Source organism: Acanthochromis polyacanthus, chromosome 16 (genome assembly GCF_021347895.1).
Source record: "Acanthochromis polyacanthus isolate Apoly-LR-REF ecotype Palm Island chromosome 16, KAUST_Apoly_ChrSc, whole genome shotgun sequence".
Lineage (NCBI taxonomy): Eukaryota > Metazoa > Chordata > Actinopteri > Pomacentridae > Acanthochromis > Acanthochromis polyacanthus.
The window spans coordinates 16,178,195-16,202,209 of record NC_067128.1 but is presented as its reverse complement, the minus strand read 5'-3'; the positions used below and the strand labels follow the sequence as shown (position 1 = coordinate 16,202,209).

Below are 24,015 nucleotides of genomic sequence, written 5' to 3'. Positions count from 1 at the left end.
TTTGTTTTCTTCAGTGACAACATTTAGTTCTACTGTGTTTTTCTAAGTATTTTATTCTATGGATGTTTTGCTTCTGCTTGTCACGCCCTTTCTGACAAGCAGTTCGTGACAGTGCTGATAATAAACCTTCCCTCTGTTGATCTACTTTGCTCTCATGTGTACTACAATGTGTCTAAAATCAAAGAGATGAACTCCAGAGAAAACATAGAAATCATTCAATTACACACCGAACACATGACGTTCAGAGTGACTGTGAGTGTTAGGAAACATGAGCTACCTACCTGACCACATATAGATTTTTTGTGACACAGAGGTGGACGTGAGTCACACACTGTTTCTGTTTACTGTAGGTTTTCAACTCAAACAGCTTCAGGGGAAATTGTACTTTTTATCATTAAATTTACTTATTAACATGAGACATAAAGCTCAAAGATGTTATCACCTGCCACAGTTTCTTCCTTGCTGAGACCATCTTGTGCTAAAGCTTAAAGATGAGGCACACCTCCAGAGCAGCTCCTTTAGAGGTTCACTGAGTTGGTAGATTCTCAAACATAAATGTTAAAGATGGTATCAGCTTGAGACTGCTGAAGACCTGCTCCCCTCAGCTGTGTGACATCCTCACATACCTGTTCAACCTCAGCCTGAATCTGCAGAAGATCCCTACACTGTGGAAAACATCCTGCATCGTCCCTGTCCCCAAGAGGAGACATCCTACTGACTCCTGAGGCTACAGACCTGCAGCCCTCACTTCCCACATCATGAAGACATTTGAGAGACTGGTACTTTCTAAGACCCAGGGTGAGGATGTCCACAGACCCCTGCAGTTCAGATATCAACCCAGCGTTACTGTGGATGATGCCCTTATCTACATGCTACAGAGGACCTATGGACATCTGGACACTAGATGTGACTGTGGGGATCAAGTTTTTTGATGTTTCAAGTGCCTTTAATACTATCAAGCCGGCACTGCTTAGTGAGAAGATGAGGATGATGCAGGTGGAGTCAGCACTGATCTCCTGGATCATGGACTACCTCACCTGCAGACCACAGCATGTTTGACTGCAGAACTGTGTGTCCAACAAAATCCTCTGCAGCACAAGGGCCCCACAAGAAACTATCCTCACCCATCCTCTTTACATTATACATATATACACTGACAGTCATTAAAAAGTTTGAGACCATATTTTTCAACATAATTTTTATTTTGAAGCAAACTGGATTTTCTTCATATGAATCATTTGTTTAGCATATTGGCATACAGAAACAAAAATCTAAAGTTTCAAGAATGATTTCAAAATAAAGAATTTCACAAAAGAAAACGGCACCTGCCAAACACAAAGTCACAACAGTCAATACCGAGTATGGCCTCCATTTGCTTCGATGCAGGCAGCAATCAGTCGGCGCATGCTTTGGACCAGGCTTCTGATTGTGGGTTGGGAACAGCCTATACGCCTGGCTACATCACTGTAGCTCAAACCGGCCTCCACCATACCCAGTGCCCAGGGATGTTGTTCATGTGATAGACGCGGCATGATGCTGTTCACTGGACTAACAATGGTGGCCTTTTTTGGGCCTTTATATAGGCCTTCAAAACCCATTCTCAAATTGTGCAAATACTCACTGAGTATTGCTTGGTGTGTATTTGGTTCACTTTTTCTAAGTGACCAACCCATGTGCAATGAATCATGACAAAATGACAACTCATCATTATCTCAGCTACTGTTGTGTAAAAACATATCTATTGCTGTGAAAAAATCTATGCCTGTGTGTGTTTACTCTGATGAACTGGCCTTGAACCGGTTGTGAGAAAAGAACCCAGTATTTTCTGTACTCTAACAGAGATGTGCTGACTGTGTAGTACAATGTGTGTACAGTGTGTGACCTTGTACTCAGCGGCGACCAGATGTTCAGAGCTGTGTTGATTATGTGTTGACTGTGTAGCTCCATTGTGTGTGTAAATCTGTAGTGAGACCTTGGTGGCCCGGCGTACGTGCAAAATGAACGGTAAAAGGAACGAAGCCAGGGGGGGGATCCCTCCCCCTGGGGACATGCTGACCCAGTCTCATATTTTTTTGGAAAGTTAGAGAAATATCAGTCTCTATTAGACCTTGAGACTATGATGTAATTGTGTAAAAGTGAAAGTTGGCAAGGGATAAAAGTAGGATGGACTAGGGGTGTCACCTACACCAGCCAAAATAGTATAAATGATTCAGCATTCTGGCAGATATTCAGAACATATCTCTGGAGGTATCTTCTCAGCGTTTTACCTGTCATGTACAGAAATAAACACTTTTGTCTTGGCATCTGAAGACTGACTCCTGGACTCCTTTTTCATTTTTTCTGGTGAGACTTAGATTATTTCACAACAAGAACCTAGCAGTGATTAATAACTGTTAATATTTTTGAAGTGAATAGTTTAGTGATTGACCTTACGTAGTGGACAGCTGGCCCAGCCACTACACTACCAGGGCACTAGATCATCAGTAAATCCACAATGAATAATTACAACCCCCCCTACAAGTAGAATTCTGAGGACATTTCTACCTCAAAGTTTCTATTGACTCTCAGTATATATATATCTATCTATATATATATATAGATAGATAGATATATATACACACACATGACTTCCGGTGTAACTCAGAAAGCTGCTTTCTTCAGAAATTTTCTGATGACTCTGTGGTTGTATCAGACGAGGATGTCAGGAGGAGTACAGGGACATGATCAGGGACTTTATTGATTGGTGCAACTTTCACCTTCTACTAAACACCTCTAAAACCAAGGAAATGGTGATTGACTTCAGGAGGAAGAAGTCCACACCAGCACCAGTCACCATTCTTGGCACAGAGGTGGAGGCTGTCTAGAGTGCAGCTGGATGACGTGCTGGACTGGTCCAGACACATGTGTACAGGAAGGATCAAAGCAGACTTTAGGCCTGCTGATGTTAAGGTCTTTTAACATCAGCAGTCCTCTTCTATGTACATTTTACCAAACTGTTGGGGTTGTTCTTTGGGGTTGTGGGTTGAGGGAAGGTGGCTTGCTCCAGAGACAAAAAAACTGGCTTAATAAGCTGATCAAGAAGAAAAGCTCCACTACTGGTGGTGAGCTGGAATCAGTCCAACAGGTGGCTGGAGTGAGAATGCTCAGGAAACTGAACTCTACGACCCACGACACAGTCTGGAGGTGTTTCAGCAGAACACCTTCAGCCACAGACTCATCCCCCGCAGGTCAGGTCTGAGTGCAGCAGGAAGTGCTTTCTACCAGCTGCAGTCAGGCTTTTCAATTCACAGTATTTCACATTAATATATTAACTTATGGTGTATATGCTGTGCATGTTTTAACTTTCAGATTAAGTTCTAACTTATATATTATGTATGTGGTCATACTGGTGACTTTCGTCAGCTGCTGTAACAAAGTAATTTCCTGTAAAGGATCAATAAAGTATTATTCTATTCTATTCTATTCTATTCTATTCTATTCTATTCTATTCTATTCTATTCTATTCTATTCTATTCTATAACTGGATAGTAGATGTGTCCTGGTTGGTGAATTTAAACCAGAAAGGCAAGCCTCTTTCCCTCCTACTGTACTGAGAGAGAAGCAGGGAAATGCACAGCTAACTGTTGGATGGTGAAGGGTTTAGTCAAACTGTTGGATGCAAGCTGTGAAAAATTTTTCTCCCCTAAAGCGATTTTTTTCCCCCTTTTTGGAGATTGACTGCTTGCTTTAAGACTACAAATAATCAGCTTCTTATTTTCCAGCGCATTCTTTTCATCCTGGTGTTCGTCCTCCACATGCTAAGCTGCCTACACCCTCCATGTAGCAATGAGTGGTATTCTTCTGTATAACTGAGTTTCTGAATGTGTGAACTGTTTGTGTCTTTTTATGTTTGTGTGGTCATCATTAGATGGTAAAACCTCCACAGTGCTGATGATGTAACCTCACTCTCACCAAAACACTTCCCCTTCAGTTCTCAGAAAAATAACTCAGAAACAGAATCAGGAACTAACAGGCTTCAGATCATCTTATCAGAAGTTAATTCCAGGCCTCAGACCATCTTATATATATATCAAAAGTTAATTCCTGGTAGTTGATGAGTTCGACTCTTTACTTGTCAATCGTCATCAGCATGAGTCCTGTGTGTTTTTACATTTATTCATTTATTTATTGATGGTATCCAAACACAAGAAAAGCTGCTTTACAGAAGCACTTATCTTCATTAACAATCCTCAAACATTCTCCATTCCTTCTTTTAAAGATGTCAGATCCACATAATGTGCACTTGTTGAGTCTTCACACGTTTTTTTCTTGTCACAGCATCAAATTGTCTCTAAATGGGAAAATGTTGACTTTTCTGTGTAATAAGTTGCTGTCTCACCATCTGTTGCACATCCTACAAACTCCTTTCAGTTTACAGGGTCTTTGTCATTCTGCTGTGATCTTTAATACTGATCAATAAATGAAAGTCAATAATGTCACATGTCAGAGATAACACAAACTATTCTCATATGTCTGAACAGTTTGAAAAGCTGCAGAGCAGGATTTTCAATGTAAAATATTAACAGCTGTTACATTCAATACAAATGAGTTCACACAATGTTGATTAAGCCTATAACAACAGGTATAAATCTACTTTGTTTTGCAGCATAAAAGATTTTTAAATCTGCTGTCTGTGCTGACATTCACACTCTGGTTCACTAGCTGTGCATTTGATATGAAACAAGCAATGAATGGTCAGTAGAGCTGAAGAGAGCAGTAACTGTAGTGATGGAGCAGACTAGGAGGAGTATGGTGGTGTCCATAGAGGAAAAGTTCCAGATGTTCTAAATAAACTTTTGAAAAATACTGAGAGGAAAGATGACAGTCTAATATGAGCTTGGTGTGGCAGCTTTCTTTGCAGGTGCTGGAGGAGGGGACCTGGCAGCATCTGGACCAGAACTCATTCTTTAACATTTTTTAGGAGCTCAGTTGTTGTTGCTGCTCTCCTCCCAGAGACACACAGTTGGTTTCTTTGACTGAGGGTCAGCTTGTATTTCTGACAGTGATCACTCACCTACACTACTGACCTTACTGATGTCACTTTAAGCTCTATATGGTTTTCACATAAACTGTTTGTGAATTGGCTTTTCTATGTGTATCTTCAATACCATTATTGTTATCATTGTCACAGCCATTCAGCTCAATTTGTGACAACTTAAAAAAGAAATGAAATAAAACTATAGTATTGTTATATGATTGTCACCTTAACCTACCTACAGTCACCCCCTGCCTCCATCAGGATGACAACTTGGTCACACATTGTTTGGCTTTAGTGACTGGAGCAAAGGACAAGTTTGGGTCTGTTGTCTTTATTTTTATTACTGTTTTAAGTAGTGATGTGATTTTATTCCTCCTTTGCTGTGAACTAACCAATAATAATAAAATAAAAGTGTAATCATGTGTTTTATCTGGACAGTTTTTAGCTTACTATTCCCCAAAAAGTGCAGTCAGAGTGAATAGTAAGCTAAAAACTGTCCAGATAACTGACTGCACTTTTTGGGGAATTTTTTTTTTCTATATTCTGTATGATTTTATATTTTTATTCTTTTTGATAAAGCTTTTTCAGTCATTCAAGAGTCCGCATCTATGCCTCACTGAAAATCTATTAGTCGAGGTGACCTGTGGAGTGGTAGTGGTGTGTTTGGTGTAAACCCATACTCAAGTTTCTCGGGTGATAAAAGCAATATGAGAACAAATAACACAAATGTGATTCATATTTGAGAGTAAAATTAAATACCTTACAGGAAACAGTGGATGCTTAAATAGTTATATTTTCACTGTTATTAAATCCAGATACGTGAGGTCAATCTGAACTTATTATCAACTCAAGTCGACTGTAAAGGAGGAATTTAATCGCTGCACAATGTGGCTGCAGAAGAATACCAACTGGCAAAAGAGAAAGAAAGATGACAGTCATAATGAGGAAGTAACAACTTAGTAATTGCAGGAAGCAAACGCATGAGTTAAAGAAGCTCCAGTTTAGAGACTTTCATGAGAAGCAGAGAGAAAAGAGAGACGGAGAGGAACGATGGTGGAAACTAGATGGAATAAAATGTTTCTTCTTTTGATGCTGGTGCTTCAGTTCAGCGGTAATGACTCAAATAATATCGTTATTACAGAAATATGTAAAAAGCTCTTCCTTCTGATGCTACTTTATTGTATAATCTTCATTTAACTATGTTTGTACAAGGTAAACTCTGAGTTTATTGAACTCTTCAAATTCAGTGAGGAGGCAGAATCATATTAAAACTTACCTTTTGTAACTTATGTGTCATAAATGATCCTCCATCTGACATTAACAGTAACATTTGTGTTTCTCTGTTGTATCCTCAGGAGCTCTGAGCAGACAGCTTTACCTCTCCTCCATTGTCAGAGAGGGAGATGAAGCCACTTTGTCTTGTGAGAATGTCATTGATGATCATCAGAACTGTGACACAACCACCTGGCTCTTCAGTAATTCCAAAACACCATCTGCAGTAGAATTGTTTAATCTTGGACAAATTAAGAATAAGATCAATACAGACAGACTGAGTCTTACAAAGATCTGTTCTCTGGTTATAAAGAAAGTTACAGTTGAGGATGTTGGTCGTTACACCTGCAGACAGTTTAGATCAGAGAAACAACAAGATCCAGATGCTTGGGTTGATCTGTCTGTTGTTACTGGTGAGTATTTACAACATTTTCATCTCAAACTGTGTTCTGAGAACAACATACTGACACAATAAAATAATTGTGATTATATTCATGAAGTCAAAGTGATTTACTTTGTTTTTCTCTTGCAATCCATCCTCACCAGTGACTGAACATAAAGACACGGATGAGGTGACATTAAACTGCTCTGTGGGGACAAACGGACGATGTGGACACACAGTGAAGTGGGTTTTTAAGGGTCAAGATGTGGAAAAAAATCACCCAAATTTCCATACAGCACAGTCTTCCTGCTCTGCTACTGTGAACATTTTGAACAATTTTTGGGGATCGCCAATACCATATCATAACTTGTTTAAATGTAGTGTATCTACAGAGGATACCAAAGAGCCACTGACCTTCAGTCTTCATCCATCAGGTGAGAAACTGAGATTATAATCAGCTGTTAAAAATCACTTCAAGTTATCGATGTGAATAATTAGCTAAAATATTTATTTTATGATCTGAAGCTTTAACATTTTATCACATACAGACAGTTTGTGACTGAACAGGTTGCTGAGTTGTTTCTTTTTATTCAGGTAAGGACACAAATACAACAACAACAACAACAACAACAACAACAACAACAGCTGCAAATAACCAAACAGGTTATGCAACCACAACAGGATCTCCAGTCAATGATACAACAAAATTATCAAGTAGGAAAACAATTATCTTGTTTATGTATTATTTTCTGCAGTCTCTCTCTTTCTTCTTCTGTAAGATCCAAACTGGACCATGGATTCACTTAATAGTACATCAAACTTAGCAGCCTAATTAGCTTTGGGAGTGATAAGTGGAACTTCAGTTACGTTTTATTTATTTGCTTTGTCTAAATGTGTGTAGATTGTCTCTACTTACTGCAGATTAACTGTCTGATTTGATTTTAAGTATTAACTATTTTTGAACGTCACTTTCCAGATTTTACACCATATTGCCAAAATGCTTAAAATATCAACATTATCATATTCCAGATCTTTGGTGGCTGTTCATCGTTGTGCCTGTGGTTGTGGTAGCACTTTTGATAATTGCTGTGAAAGTCATCAGATCAAGGAGAACGAAAGGTGAGAATGATTCTTTTTTTTATTTATAAATGATAGCTTTTAATAGAACTATTTTCACTGTGAAGAAGTTTAAGTCGCTGAGCCTGATTATTACTATCTTTTTGTTTTGTCTTTGCAGGGAAAAACACACAAAGAAATGACAATGTGGTGAGTTTTTAAACAATACTTTCTCTGCTAAAAATGTTAGTTTAATATCTGAGGAAAAACACAATAAGATAAAAAATAATGCTGCGTGTGCCATACTAAAACTAACTGTTTGCAGCAGCAAACGTGACAAAATACAAGTGAGAAAAACTGCTTTTACAGTCATAAACACCACAAATCCAACACATTACAAACATAGTATTGAAAGCTACATACAAATGGTGTTTGTGGTGGAACTGTTGTGCTGGGTTGCATTTTTCTATCTGGAAGTATCCAAGGATTGAAACAGTCAAGACGCTTATCTATAATATCACGCTTTTTCACCAAATGTTATTTGACTTTATTTATTCAGGCCCTGACCTCAGAACCTGCAGTGGCTCAGTCTGCACCTGAAACCAGTCAGGACATGGTGAGATAACACAACACACCCAGCGCAAAGTTGCAATCCACAGTAGTCGTATTTTTCTCCAAAATCATAGTGTATGTATGATACATTGTGGAATGTCAGCGTACAAACGATAGAAATACAAATTCAGTGGTACAGTTGCCTGGATCACACTCAAAAAGAACCTGTGTGAAAAAATACAGAGTCAAGAGGTTAGATCAGAAATAGATATGAGGTGATGTCTTGGGCAGAAGCATTGAGTCAGTATGGATCTACATGTTGCTGATGAGTCATTAAGTTGTCGTCTCTGCGTAGGCTGATCCTGAGGATGGTGTTTCCTACGCCTCCATCAGCTACACCAAGCCAGCCAACAGCAAAGCCAAGGTGAGCCGTCTGATTGGTTATTCTTCTAACATCAGTATGTGTGAATAAAAACTGTCTCATTAGGGTGGCGTTGGTTACGTCAAATCACATCCTGTTGCGCTCTTTGCTTCCAGATTCGGAGTAAAAAAGATGACGATGACACAGTAACCTACTCCACAGTTAAAGCTTCCTCCTATGATCCCAGCAACCTCTATGCCACCATCAACAAACCAGAGTCAGGTCCTTAGATCATCGCTTCTGTTCAGAATTTCTAATCTGAAGTGTTGGGTGTTATCTATAGTGGCACAGTTTAAAAAGCAGAAGTCAAACCACAACATTTTCACTGAGGGTGCTTAATATGCTCCATGAACTGTGTGAATGTTGGGTTTATTTTTCAAGGTTTAGTGTATAGTTTTTATTTTTATTTCATGTTTTTAAAATGTATGTTGACTGTATTTTTCTGCAAATATAATAATTTATCTACATAAAGTTTAGTTTGATAACCTATAACCTAAGTTTGATAACTTATCTTTATCTGATATGCAGTACTTTGGTCATTTATGTCTTGGCTCAAGGCCGGATATAATGTGATGTGACTTATTTGAGCTACATAAAAGCTGTAGAAATTTAAAAGAAATAATGAATCACTGTGAAAATGTTTGTAAGAAGGATGTCATGCATGTAAGAGTGTGAGAAATAGCCACTGATGGTTAGTTTGAGGAAGTGGCTGATTCTCTTTAAGAAACTATTAGCTTAGAGACGTTTGAGGACAAAAGAGGAAAGACAGACAGAAATGCAGATGGTTCAATTCAGACGGATTAAAATGTCGTTATTTCATGTGGTGGCTAATGGCAGATGTGATTTTTTTTGTAAATACTCACATTAGTCCCTTAAAAATGGCCTTTGTACAAGAATCAAATGTAAACATTGTTAGGTTCATCTATTATGTTGCTGTGATGCCACCTGTAGGTGAAATGTCATAAAGTTTACACGCTGAGAGCAACCAAACCAGCAATTTTATTTAGATGGCACCTCGTCATGAACCTACGTTATTTAAAAGTGTTTTACAGGCAAAGTGATGAAGTTTACAAAATAGAGAGACTTTATAAAACAGAATAGTTACTTAAAAGCCATGGGAAAAGAACTGTCTTTGGCTTACGTCTAAAAATTGCAACATTTTGGACAGATCTGAGTTCTAAGGGGAACTGATTCCAGCAGCAGCAGCAGGCAGAATAATGACTAAACACTTACTACCACTTCATCGTGTCTGATCTGAACACACCAGTCTTTGTAGATCTCTAAGAGCTTCTGGGCCTCAGCAAACAATTCCCCAATATAATTCAGGCCCAGATCAATCAGAAACTAGTGGACAAAAGGTATTGCCTTAAGTTCAGCTCTATGTTTACCTGAAAGCAAGTGAAGCGACCTGTTGAAGTGGTGTGTTCTCCTTTCTTGATGTTTGTCAGTATTCTAGCAGTAGCATTTTCAATGGTTGCAAATGCCTAAAGGTCTTATTATGGAGGCCACTAAGAAGTGCATTACGGTCATCCACTCTACAGTTAATGAAAGTAAAGCATGAATGGGATTTTCTAAATCTTGCTTTGAAACAGTGCTTCTCTGTGTTATCAGTTAATTTAGTTACAGCTTTGATGTTTAGATCCTCATCAATGACTACACCAAGATTGTTGTCCTATTTATTACTGCCCTGCACTCCTGGTAAGCTATGAGATCCACGAGAGCTGATGTGGCTACCAGTCATTTTAAATTTTGCAGTGTTTAAATTATTTAGCGCTTTTTTAAAAATGTACATATTATCAGCAAAATACATTTAAGTCTAAAAGTAAAAGTTATCAGCATGTTGAAAAAATTAACCTTTTCAGTGTTGTATTTTTCTGTATTATGATAATGATATTTTAAGTGATGCATTATAATTAGCCAGCTGTAACAGAGCTCTTTCTACACAGTATTTATATTTCTAGTAGTTTAATTTACTGCATAACAATCTTCTGTGTTTTATACGCTCTTTGTGTGATTTAGCAATCTTTACCTGCAATGTAATCGTGACTATAGCTGATGTTGAAGTAGAAAGTACAGTGTTTCCCTTTGAAATATAGATAAGTGTAAAAAAAAAAAAATACTCACGTTGCTTAAGTATCTTGGAAAGTATTTAAGTACAATAAAGAAGTGTTGGATGTGTTGTGTGTATAGTATGTTGCTTGTGATTATTATGTATGTTATGTTGTATTGTATGTGAATTGTATGTACAGTATATGGACAGATACTCTGGCACAAATGAAGTTCCTCACAGAAAAATGAAGTTGTTTGAATTGAACTGAACTGAATTGAATTGAAAGGGTGAACCCCACTATAATATAATACAGCTACATAAAAGCAAAACTAGCTGTAAAAATATCTGTCTAAGAGGCAAACTAGTTGACATGTGAAGCTAGTAGCATTATGTTATATTAGCTTGCTGGAGCAACACCTAGATACTTTGAATTCTTCTTGAAGCATCCTTTAATGATTTAGCATTCTATTTTTGTCAGGGATTTAAATAGCAATGACCATAAAGTTATGGCTAAATTCTAACATTTGTCTTAGGCTGCTCAAATATAAACTAATATCATTAATTAATTTTATGAAGTAATACACATTAATTAATTATTGTTACCTGACATTCATGTTGGAGCTAAAGTCAAAGAAAACGTGTTAAACTTGCTAGTTAATCTCAATTGTAAGTAGCAAGTTTATATTTATCAAAGTTACTTGTAAAGTGGCTACTTCACCTCTATATATGTGTGTGCGCACATAACTTGTAATTGATGCAATTTTTAAAGTCATATCAAGTTTATCACAGCTGTGTGATGGGTGAAAAAAGTCAAAATAAAAGTTGTCCTACTAATTTATTTGAATAGCTTTCTTGGGAACCCTTGTTTTGAAAAGCTGCTATTCGAACCGGCATTTCCTGTCTGATGACCCAGAATCGATTCCTCTGGTGTGATGCTGGAAGAATTGTGAATTTGCTGCTGAATTTTCCTACACATTGGAAGAATAACCAGGACTATATTTTTAAAGTCATCTTTACCGAAACGCGGGAGTGAATGCTAGCTGCTCGGTAAGTTTCAGGCCCAGAATGAGAGGAGAGAAGAGAAGCTAACGTTTGTTCAGGTGTCGAATGTCCGCCACACCAGCGGCTGTAAACAACATCGCTAAGCTAGCTGGTTATCGACAGCGCAATTTCAGCGGTGTGTATTTCGGCCTGCTAATTAAGCTGTTTTTACCATGCACAACTAGCACCGGGAAACATGCATTATGGAACATCAGTCAGGATCCATTTATTCAAAGTTACCAACTATAATGCCGCTATATTTCATGGCATCCCGGTTAGCAGTTAGCATTAGCTGATGCTAAGTGGCGTCAGCTAACTCCTGAGCTGTGCGTCTGGTTTTCGCTCAAGTCTGATTCACTTTCGCTTTGTCGTGTCTGCTCCTCCTGTCAGATGTGACTCTGACAGCCGTCGACCATGAGCAACAGCCACCCTCTGCGTCCACTGGCGTCCGTGTCAGAGATCGACCACATCCACCTGCTGTCGGAGCAGCTCGGAGCCCTGGTGCTCGGCGAGGAGTACAGCGATGTCACCTTCATTGTGGAGGGGAAGCGCTTCCCGGCTCACCGGGTCATCCTGGCAGCTCGCTGTCACTACTTCAGGTAACTTTAAATGTCTGAGAGCTCATGGTTGATGTTCCCTTTGTGCCACAGATCCACTGGAAAGCTCATCTCATCATTACTGAACTCTACAAAGAGATATTCGGACTAGAACCGAAACAACCACTTGCTTCATTGTTTGATTTTATGCCATCAGCTAATTGTTAAGTCACGTTTAACCACAAATAGCAGGAATTTTGCAGTTTGAGCTTCAAATTTCTTCACCTCATGTGACAGCAGCCTGAATATCTTTAAGTTTTGGTTTGACAAAATTGTTCATTTCCCATTGTTAAACTGTAGACGCCACATGTGAAGGCAGATTCTTTAAAGTAGTATATCTTTGTAAGCTTTGTTGTGTCTTCATTCTGTCTGCTGTTTATTTCTGTATTTTTCACTAATGTTTCTCGTGACAGTGACCCGTAAGTGCCCCTATTTTACTCACATTTGGTTTTATTATTGCTTCCAGCCATCAAAATGACTGCCTTTATATTGGCAATTTGTGCACAAAAGGAGTGTTTAACATACAATATGTGTTTGAGGCAGTCTTGATCTTGCCAGTATTGCTCATCACCATGATTTTGTACATCTGTAAGACTGCTGTCAGCTGGGTACACTTTAAAAATCAGGACTTTAGGACATCTCTGTTTAGAAAATTGACTCTAAAACTAAAGAAACTATAAATGCTTAGGCTTTTTACTTAATCTTGTTCCATTAGGGCCTTGCTATATGGAGGAATGAAAGAGTCCCAGCCACAGGCGGAGGTGTGTTTGGAGGAGACACGAGCTGAAGCCTTCTCGATGCTGCTAAACTACCTGTACACGGGCCGGGCCAGCCTCAGTTCTGCCCGGGAAGAAGTGCTGCTGGACTTTCTGGGCTTGGCTCATCGCTACGGCCTCCAGCCTCTTGAGGACTCCACCTCTGAGTTCCTCCGCACCATCCTGCACACCAATAACGTCTGCCTGGTCTTTGATGTGGCCAGTCTGTACTCTCTGAGCACGCTCAGTGCAGCCTGCTGTGCCTACATGGACAGACATGCGCCTGAAGTGTTGAACTCAGATGGTTTCCTCACGCTGTCCAAGGTACGAGGTGACAGGATGATGGAATTTTTGTTATCAGATCTGCATTTAGTTCGTTTTTTTTGTTCAAGTAGCCTTTAGTCCTCCATACTCTGTAATGTACTGCAAGTGGTTTGGCATAAACTTTACATACAGTGACCTCTCGTGGTAGATAAGTGATTTCTAAATAAAATTAAAAGGGTTTGCTGCTCAGCAGTCGACAATCTCAAAAACACTTCACAAGGTTTTAGCAAATACTTCATTAAGCTTAAATGAATTAATCATTTAAAAGTGGTTAATCTGACCACTATTTTTTACCGCTTGTATGGCTTGAATCATTTTAACTGATTAAGTGTATTGCTAGAAATTATTGTCACATACAATTGCGCAGCATTGAAAAATGTAATTATTAGTGTCATTAAATTCATTAATTCAATAAAGGATTGTAATCCTTATCATCCCACTAGTTTTCCATCATTTGATTAGGTATTAAATTACAATGAGTTGTTTATAAAAAGGGTTTAAAACAGTCAGACAGTTTTATTTAGGAAACCCTGCAGAAACCCTAAAGAGATTTTTTTATCTGTTTTATTAATCTGCTGTTACACATTAGACTATTAGACTGTATCTTGTACATTTTTTTCTTTTAAGAGCTCATCTAGGAAAAGGCCAGATCTCTTATTTCAAATTTCATTTAAGCAATTACTTAATTTGGCTCCCTTGTCTGACCAAAAAGACAATTATTTATTTATTTATGTTTTCCTAAGTGATTGATTGAAGTTCCTGTGTTTGCAGACTGCTCTGCTGACTGTGGTCAGACGGGACTCGTTTGCTGCCAGTGAGAAGGAGATCTTCCAGGCGTTGTCCCGCTGGTGCCGGCAGCATGAGGACGGGGCTGACACTCATGAAGTGATGTCAGCCGTTCGGCTGCCACTCATGACTCTGACAGAGATGCTGAATGTTGTGCGACCATCTGGCCTTCTGAGCCCAGATGACCTGCTGGACGCCATTAAAACCCGCTCTGAGAGCCGTAATATGGATCTGAACTACCGAGGAATGCTCAGTTAGTGCTCTTTATCCTTTATTTGGTTATTTGATATTAAACATCAATAAAAATGAAATATGCGCTTGCTTAATGCATTTTGTAGCATTTTATTACCTCCGCCAGGAGGTTATGTAATCACCGGAGTTTGTTTGTCTGTCTGTCCGTCTGTGTGTGTGTGTGTCTGTCTGTTTGTCTGTTAACAGCATAACTCAAAAAGTCATGGACGGATTTTCACCAAATTTTTACAGGATGTCCGGAAGAGCACGAGTAAGAATCTATTAGATTTTGGAGGTGATCCGAATCACCGTCTGGATCCAGGAATTTTTTGAAGGTCGAAGGACAATTGAGATATGGCCGCTAGGCGGCCGTCTGGCGGCCATATCACAGACAGACGGACAGACAGACAAACGGGATGGCGGAGGTATGCGCTCTCCGAGTGCTTTTCTGGTTCATTTATCAATCTCTCTTTCTTGGTTTTCAGTCCCAGAGGAGAACATCGCCACCATGAAATATGGAGCTCAGGTGGTAAAAGGAGAGCTGAAGTCGGCGCTGCTTGACGGAGACACCCAGAACTACGACCTGGACCACGGCTTCTCCAGACACCCCATCGAGGAGGACGGCCGGTCAGGGATCCAGGTCAAACTGGGCCAAGCGTCCATCATCAACCACATCCGCCTGCTGCTCTGGGATAGGGACAGCCGGTATGAAAAACTTGCCTCATCCTATTAAAACTAGCAACAAAAACAGTTTAAAACCAGCATAATGTGGGTTGAATTACTTCAGCTGTGTATGGAGTTCATATTATCTTCACTGAATAATGGCATGCATTCTTCAGTTCAATTTGTTGTTGAAGTAGTTGATGGAATGTGCTCATGTGAGTATTTAAAAAGTCACTGTCAATACAATCTGATAGTCAGTTGATTTATTTGTAAACTGCAAATATTCTTTGTCTGACAGGTCTAATGAAATGTATGAGTAACTGTTTGATTTGTAGTGAGCTTCATGATACAAACGTTATGTGACAGTGATGAACTGAGTCTGTGTACTGCCTTAAGATGTCATCCTTGATTATTTCAGATCTTACTCCTACTACATCGAGGTGTCTATGGATGAGCTGGACTGGGTGCGTGTTGTGGATCACTCCAAGTACCTGTGCCGCTCATGGCAGAATCTGTACTTCACACCACGGGTTTGCAGGTAAGCTAAACCAAACCATGTGGTTCCCTGTTCCACTATGTGCCAACGTGAATTATTCCTTGGCCCAAGCTGTTGTGGAACAGGTGACTCTGTAGCTTCACAAGAATATCACATCTCTTAAATAGGGAATACAAGTACTTACTGGTAGTGATTTTGTTGACATTCTGTCCTCTATCTAGAATGAGTCAAAACAAATTAGATTCCATTTCTATGATTTTTTTTTTTTTTGCTAAGCGAAAAGGGCTTGTGTGTGCTGCTTGCTGCAGTAATTTGCCTTAAATTTTCCATGTGTAACATTCAGAAAACCATTATAATTAATGACAAACACTGGTGACACCGTGCAAAACTACACAAGGGATTTCTGTTCATTTGGTATTTGTAAAACACATACTTACATTTATTCTGCTTTGTTTTTAAGAAGCATGTTTTAGGTGTTTGATGTCATTTATTTTATCAAGAAGTCTCTTTGATCAAATACTGTAAAGATTTCATCATTCTTCAAAAAGTAAAATGGTAAATTTTGTTCATATTTGAATGCAGATTGTAGAGAAATCATCGCGTTTTTTTCTGTCTCAGAATGGGCCTTAGGGGAGATTAGTATGCATGAAAGTAAGCATTAATGGTCAGCATGATGTAAAAGCAATGTGTCCGTCTTGCACACTGTCTTATCTTGTCCTTATTTTATGGGAATCTATGCAATTTTCTGTTATTTCTGACCACTGAATAAACAAATATGCCTATTATGGTTGAGTTAATTAAAACCCAATTAACAAATCTAGATAAATAAAAACAGAATGACTGTTTTTACTTTCAGTTTGTATTGTTTTCTCAGTGGTGATTGTCCTTGGTGCTGACTAAAACGTCTTTGGAGGCTGATGGAAAATTCCTCTGCAGCAAAAACTGTCGTCATCAACATGAAATTAAAAAGTAATATCTATCAGACAAGGAATATTTGAAACAAAGGAAATGTAAAAACTCTAAAGGAATAGACTGGGTCCTAAAGGATAACAAGAAAAGTATCAGCTTCTTTCCACTTTTAATTTAAATATCTTTACTATATATGAAAACAATAATTTGGATGAAATTCATCATCATTTTTACTGTTACAGACCATCTAACAAAGGGACTAAACACTATCATCACTGAGCTTTCTTGTCATTCTTCAGTTTTTCTCTTGTAGTCAAAGAATTGAGTTTTGATTATTTGTTTTTCTTACTGACTCAGCGCTGATGTTTTTTTCTTTGTGTCTCAGGTATGTTCGCATTGTGGGAACACACAACACAGTCAACAAGGTTTTCCACCTCGTGGCTTTTGAGTGTATGTTCACCAATCGCTCGTTCACCCTGGAGAACGGACTTGTTGGTAAGTGGCAGAAAACTGGGACAAAAAGGATTTCAAATGTTTTACACACGTATGGTTTGTGTTTTAAACCTCATGTTAGCAATCAACCTCAAATATATGAAAATCATAGCAGAACAAGGCTGTAACCGTGCCTTTAATGTCTGCAGTGCCTAGTGAGAACGTGGCGACTATTTCCTCGTGTGCCAGTGTCATCGAGGGAGTGAGCCGCAGCAGAAATGCCTTGCTCAATGGTGACACCCGCAACTACGACTGGGACTCTGGATACACTTGCCATCAGCTGGGCTCTGGAGCCATCGTCATTCAGCTCGCTCAGCCCTACTCCATCGGGTCATTAAGGTAGATAAACTTGTTTTATGGCTCTTATCCAGGTTGTTTTCTCCTGATCAGATCCTTGCTTGTGTTGAATCTACTGTCAGATGTACGTCTCTCTGGATAGAAGCGTCTGCTAAATGAAATTATAGATACGGCCTTATTATCAGCATTGAGCATTTTGCAAAAGAATAGCCAGAAATCTCAGCAGCTGCTGACGTGGTTGTTACTGTACAGGTAGCAAATCAAACTAAACAGGTTTTCTTTGTCCCACATTACATTGGAGTAATTTTCACCCCAATCTTAAACCTCTGTGTGTGCTCGGATTAGAAATGTAGCTTGCACACAAAGAAAAATGGATATGACTGAATTCAGCAATAATGCATAAAGTGCTTTATTTATTTTATATTTAGGTTATGAATGTCTGGTAAACTAAAACCTAAAAACATGATATATTCATAACTGAAGTCATTTAAAAATGCAGTGTGAAGTCGCATCGACACCTCACAGTGATGTTAACACATTAAGATGGTGAAGTACAAAACAATAGTGTTTATTATTCTCCGTTTCTTCTGTCCGTTCAGGCTGCTGCTGTGGGACTGTGATGAGCGATCCTACAGCTACTACATCGAAGTCTCCACCAACCAGCAGCAGTGGACAAAGGTGGTGGACCGCACCAGGGTGGCATGTCGGTAAGACGCCCAGTTCTTCTACTTGTAACTTTTTTAAACCAAACGTAGTTCATTCCTTCTATTCACATACACATTTAATGCATAATCAGGCTTTATATTTATTTGATTGCTCAGTTCATCACTGTAGTTTCTTGCTCAGTATGTGTCATATTTGCACATTGGCGGCTGTGACGCATATTTGATAGATAGATAGACTTTGTCTGTCTTAAATGATGACAAAAATTCTTCTTTGACAGGCTCCAACAATAAAATGCAACACACTGAAAACACAGGCTCACAAAGTAGATGTCTAAAAAAATGTTAAAAAGAAACAGCAGCTGATTAAACAAATAAATATGTGGTGCTCAGTGTCTTATTTTATTTTGACCGACAAAAAAAATTAAAGACGTTGTATTTTGATGTTACAAGATCACCAGAATCTTCAAATTTAGAATTACATTTTAAAAACTAATCAACTAAAATAAAATAAATTTGCATTAAATGCTCATTTATTTATTTTCCAAAGCCACAGGGAGCCACAACAGAGAGCCGCAGGTTGCCGACCCCCGGTCTACAGGGATGGGCTCTCGCAGAGGCAACTCTTTTGAGAAAATAATGACCTACTGGGAGAAACCTGCTCATTATTTGTTTGAAGGCATGTCAAACTAGGCGCTAGAAAGCTGTTATGCAAATGTCTTACATGAGTTTGTAGATATGTAACACAAGAAAAGCCTGGACTTTAAACAAGGTGTTTAATGGTAAATGGTCTGTATTTATAGCGCTTTACTATACCTGAAAGGTACCCAAAGCACTTTACATGATACATCACATTCACCCATTCACACACACATTCACACACTGATGTTTAAGACGGTAAGGAGCTGTGTTTTCTGTGGGAGAGAAGAACTCCCTTTGGCCTAGACAAGCTATAACACACTGAAGGAAAGGTGATGACCAAGCTGCATAATATGGACTTTAAACCAGCAAAAGAACTTGTTGATTTCTGTGTACACAATCACTTTTCAAAAGCCTGTCTGATTACAAAGTCACCTTTAACCACGAGTTCCTCTCCAAGGAAACACAATGTAGCCTCGTCTGAAAGTGATTTCCTTGATGATACAGCCGTAAAAAGATCAATAGACAATCAAGGCACTGTTGACTGAGTCTTAATTTTTAGCAGATGTGTGCTAACTTTAATAAGCTGTTACACTGGAAGACTAAATATTAAGCTTGAACACGCAGACTGAACATTTAAAACCTTTCTTTTTAAGTCTTTGTGCAATAATCGAGGCCAATCAAAGAGTAAATGTTGCCAACAGAGACATGTAAACTGAAATAGAGTTGTTTTATGTTTTGGTTCTAAATGTTTCCTGTCCTCTCTTACAGATCATGGCAGACATTGAAGTTTGATAAGCAGCCTGCTTCCTTCATCCGTATTGTTGGGACTCACAACACAGCTAATGAGGTGATAACATAGTTTACTGTGATTGTCAGAGTTCTTCCTTCTTTGTCTTTTTTTTTAATGTTAGAGGATGTTTAGTTTGAACAAAATTAGTAATAAAATGTCCTTTCTTTTTTTTTTTACATTAGATTCAACATGTCACTGTGGTCACTGTGTAGCTGAAGTGTTTTGATGTCCAGACTGATTCATAAGCAAATATTAGTGTCTTAACTGTTGCTGCATCACAAGTAGCTATTTACCCTCCTGTTTTCTTCATTTACGGGCACCAAAAATATTGTTTCCTTGTCTGAAAAATATTCAAAAATTCAGCAAAAAATTCTCCAAAGTTCTGAATATTTGCCAAGTCTTTAGGAAGAAAATTTCAATAATTCCTTTAAAATTTCCCTCACAAGTTTTATTTAAAAAAAAAAAAAAATCCCCCAAATGTGGCAAGAAAATTCTTGTAAATATTTTCAGAAAATGAGTAAAAATCTTCCAAAAAAATCCTAAAAATATCTAAAATGATTACATATATATCAGTAAAACGAATAATATTTACTTTAAGAACATTCACCAAAAAAATCAACCCAAATCCAGCGAATTTCGCTGGATTTGGGTTGATTTTTTTTGGTGAATGTTCTTAAGAAACATTTTTAACATTTCTTTTTTTCCACCAAAAGTGTTCAAAGATTTCCCAAATATGCTGAAAATGTGGACATCAGAAGTTTCACTGTGAAATTATAGATATTTTTTCCACATTTTCAAACTTTAAACCGGGTCAATTTTGACCCGCAGGACGACAGGAGGGTTAAAACAGACTGACTTTCTAGCCGCTGGCAGAATTAAACAGCGGTATGTGTGGTGGTGATTTCTCATGTCGGTGCTTGATTGTGATCTCTGCAGGTGTTCCACTGTGTTCACTTCGAGTGTCCGGCCCAGCTGGACACAGAGGTTAATGAAGGCAGCCCAGGTTTGGACTCGTCTGATTCTGGATCTGCCACCCAGCAGCCGCGACCCCAGCGACCTTCACGCACACACAGCCTGCTGCCTACCCAGCCCTCTTCCTCGTCGTCATCTTCCTCGCAGTCCCACCATTAGGAGTCCCTCGTCGGAAGGCGTTTAGAGGAAGGGAGACCTCAGAATGCCATTTTGCACAGCCTTCGTCGTCCAGACTGCACTGCTACAACGCTGCTAAGGCGATGGTCTCGTTGTCATAACCCATGGTCCTTCTGTCATAAGTGCAACATTGGAGACTGGTGTATCTGTAGCAGCAGCATTTAGGGCTCCAGTCTTCCCAGTTTTGAAACTGAAAATTAGGTATTCCATTCGCTGGCTCACACATTTTTATGAAGGTACTTTTTAGCGACTAAGACAAAATCATGAAGGTCAAATCTTTACTTCTCCAAAGATGAGGCACACACTGAAATACGGTTCTACTGTATCGCCAAAGAGCAGTAAGACCAGGGCAGGGAGGGAGAGGGGGTGCTATTTGAATTTATGCGATAACAGTAATAACAGAAAAAGGATTTTATCCTTATCAAGCTATTTTTTTAAGAAACTGTCTTAAAAGGACTCTACTCACTTTTCATATCATCAAGCTAACAGAGTAGCAGTCGAGTATTTTTCAAAGTTTGGAAGTAAATTCTTCAGAAGTTTGCCAAAGCTGTGGAGCTAATGCACTCCATGGCGTTTGTATGCAAATAGCACGCAGTCTAATTATTCATTTGCATATTAAGTAATAGCTGTGAAGTATTTGAAGACAAGCTTTCACACCCGAAACCAAAATGTCCGATAGTATCCGGTGTGACTTTTTGATAGTTAAGATTCATACCTCAAGACAAACTTCACTGAAACGAACCGACATTTAACTGAGTGTCTTAATTTAGCAGTTTAAGCACTTGAATTGCTTGGCACAAATGATTGGGGAAATCAATTAGTTTGTTGAAAATTGGGGCTTAGAGGCCTGGACCAAATCGTGTATGCACTCGGGCTGCCGGACATACAGTTTATATACGGTAGATACATGAGCAGCTGCCATTGGCACTTTATTTTACTCAAGTATACAAAAACAAAGGTTGCAGCTTGGGTCTTCTGACTGAAGTACAGTACTGGAGTGCTGGATTTGGTGTCTTGCTGTTTGTATGTTGAATTAATTTAAACTTCTAGGTTTGAGCTGTCTTTTGTGTGTTTTTGGAAGTTTGTTTTTAAGTTAAGTTGTCAGTGCTGTGGTTCCTGTTTGTTTTCATTGTGTCCTGATGTTGCACTTTTGAGTTGTTCGTCTTTAAAAACTCCTGTATCGGAAACGTTTAGTTTGTTGTTATATAACCTGAAATACCTAACTACCCTGTGTGACCCACTGATGTTTCTGTAAGCTTACTTTAGGCATCCCATCTCCATTTAGAAGATTAGTTAGATAAAGTCTTCCTTGAGAATTTAACAGAGAACAAAAATAGGGCTTTGTTCAGGTTACATCGTAATGTAGAGAAGACCCTCCCAGCACCGCATCTAACTTTATGTATATGCATAGTTTTACTTAATATATATCTATATATATTATTTTTGACCATTGACGTGTGATTGCATTTCACTGCCTCTTGTTTAATACATTACCTGTCAATAATGTGATAAAGAGAATAACTGACATTGTTTATTCATGTTCATTTGTGTGAGAGGTCACGCCCATCTGCTTTCCTAAATGGCTGCTGTTAAACACAGTAGCGGTCTTTGATACAAGCGACACAGTGATCTCTATCTTCTGCTCAGTCTTGAGAGCTTCTGTTACACACCAAACAGTGGTGATTGATCAATCAACAGGTATTCATCATGCTCCCGGCACAGATGTCCCGCTAGCTCTTTGGGCAATGTTGACGTGTTTTTATTGTTACAAATCTTTTAAAAACGTCTGACTTTAAAACTCTAAAGTGTTTTGTCGTGTTTGTGAAGTTGAGTGACTGCTCTGTTTGTCCCTTCTAGTTTCAACTAGAGCAGTGGGATAATAAAAAAAATTGGTACCTTTGTAAATTTGATCTCTAATATAATCACTGTTCATAAGTCAAACTGTTACCTTCTTTTCTTTCCAAACAAAACTATTTTAAGTAAATGCAAAATTGTTACACTGTTTCTATCACAAAAAACAGGGATCTTTACATTCTGTGCATTAGTACCTGATTTCGACACTAGCCCTGGGATAAAATCTAGTTTTAAAACCTTTACTACTTTATCTTGCTTACATGTCGTATGTTACTCAAATGTGCAATCGCATAAACTGTAATCAAGAATTTGATTGCAATGTCTAATCTAAACGGTGTTGCTTGTAGTGTCAAACGGCTCTTTCACACATTTTAGCCTCTTTCGGCTTATAGTGTTGGTTCTAAGTCAAAACTTGCCGCTTCATTTCAACTGAAGCAAGCAACAATTGTCAGTTAAAAAACACATTTATTAACCTCTTTCCTACACCAACACACAAATAGGGTTAGACATTCACCGGCCAACTTGAAAAAGATAGGAGTTGGTTGTCTTACTACAAAAACCCACATCAAATATCTTTCTCTTTTAAAAAGAAGATAATGATGTGATGCAATCCTAATCAAGCAGATTTTTATGGTGAGAAATATTTGAATAACAGAACTAATAAAACTTAAATAATTCTCTCTATTTATATCTATATAAAAATAGATATCTGAAAACGAATTCTGTTGCTCTGCACAAGACTGCTCTTCCTGTGTGAACTGACTGTGTGGCAAATGACAGTAAATAGAAACTGAATGTCAAGAACTGAATCATGATTTTAAGAAGTTAGTTTCAATTTTGATTACGGAATTACATTAAAGAGTGCATTTAGTTTAACTAAATGATTGGAAGTCTGTGTTTTAATAACATTTTTGAAGTTAGGAAATTAGAATTCAAATTATGTCAAATAAGTTTTTAAACACAATTTTTCAAATTGGGCAGTTTCAAATTCAAATTATGTGTTTCAAATTCATTGCTTAATACCATTCCAAAATAATTTTTAACAGTGACATTTGAAGTTAAGCAATTCAATTTCAAATTTCACTGTTAAAAATTATTTTTTATATACAATTACTCAAGCTGAGTAATTCAAAATCATAATATGTGATGCACATAGTGACTTATATTTCTGCAGTAGGTTTGATTTTATTTTATTTACAGTTTTCTTCCAAAGTTAAATCTCCACTGCACTCAGTAAAACGGATTACATGGAAGCCTGTGATCAAAGCAAGCCAAACCCTTGCTAAGAACCTCAGTAATAACCCAAGGTACTTCTCTTTTTGGATCTTGAAGAAGTGAAACGTCTTCAAGAACCAAAAAAAGAGAAGTCCAGCAGCTTTTTGCTGAAGCTCATAAGGTTACCATGACCTGAATCACTGAGAATCCACACAGACAAGTCAAACCTATGCACATTTTTCGCTTTGGCTTTGCTCTAAGTTAAAGCAGAAACTCCTAAAATGTATTCTACGTGTTTTCATTATAATTTTGTCGGGTAATACCGAGTGTAAATGCCAGTTTGTACCACAGTTCAGCCTTCAT

General features: G+C 38.3%; 1 protein-coding gene and 1 long non-coding RNA gene across 2 annotated transcripts; both read left to right on the top strand.

The window, feature by feature from the left end:
* The first annotated feature begins 7,906 nt into the window (after positions 1-7,906).
* LOC110959907 (uncharacterized) lies at positions 7,907-10,954 on the top strand. Its single transcript, XR_007947561.1, has 4 exons — positions 7,907-7,937; positions 8,287-8,343; positions 8,635-8,703; positions 8,817-10,954. It is a non-coding gene; the product is annotated as an uncharacterized LOC110959907 (long non-coding RNA).
* Positions 10,955-11,643: 689 nt separating this feature from the next.
* Positions 11,644-22,388, top strand: btbd9 (BTB (POZ) domain containing 9). The gene is made up of 11 exons (XM_022206912.2): positions 11,644-11,797; positions 12,182-12,390; positions 13,103-13,466; positions 14,238-14,505; positions 14,969-15,188; positions 15,565-15,684; positions 16,937-17,046; positions 17,193-17,382; positions 17,940-18,047; positions 19,413-19,491; positions 20,371-22,388. Exons 2-11 carry the CDS (start codon positions 12,206-12,208, stop codon positions 20,563-20,565), a joined length of 1,839 nt encoding a protein of 612 aa, XP_022062604.1. The 5' UTR covers positions 11,644-11,797; positions 12,182-12,205; the 3' UTR covers positions 20,566-22,388.
* Positions 22,389-24,015: the final 1,627 nt, after the last annotated feature.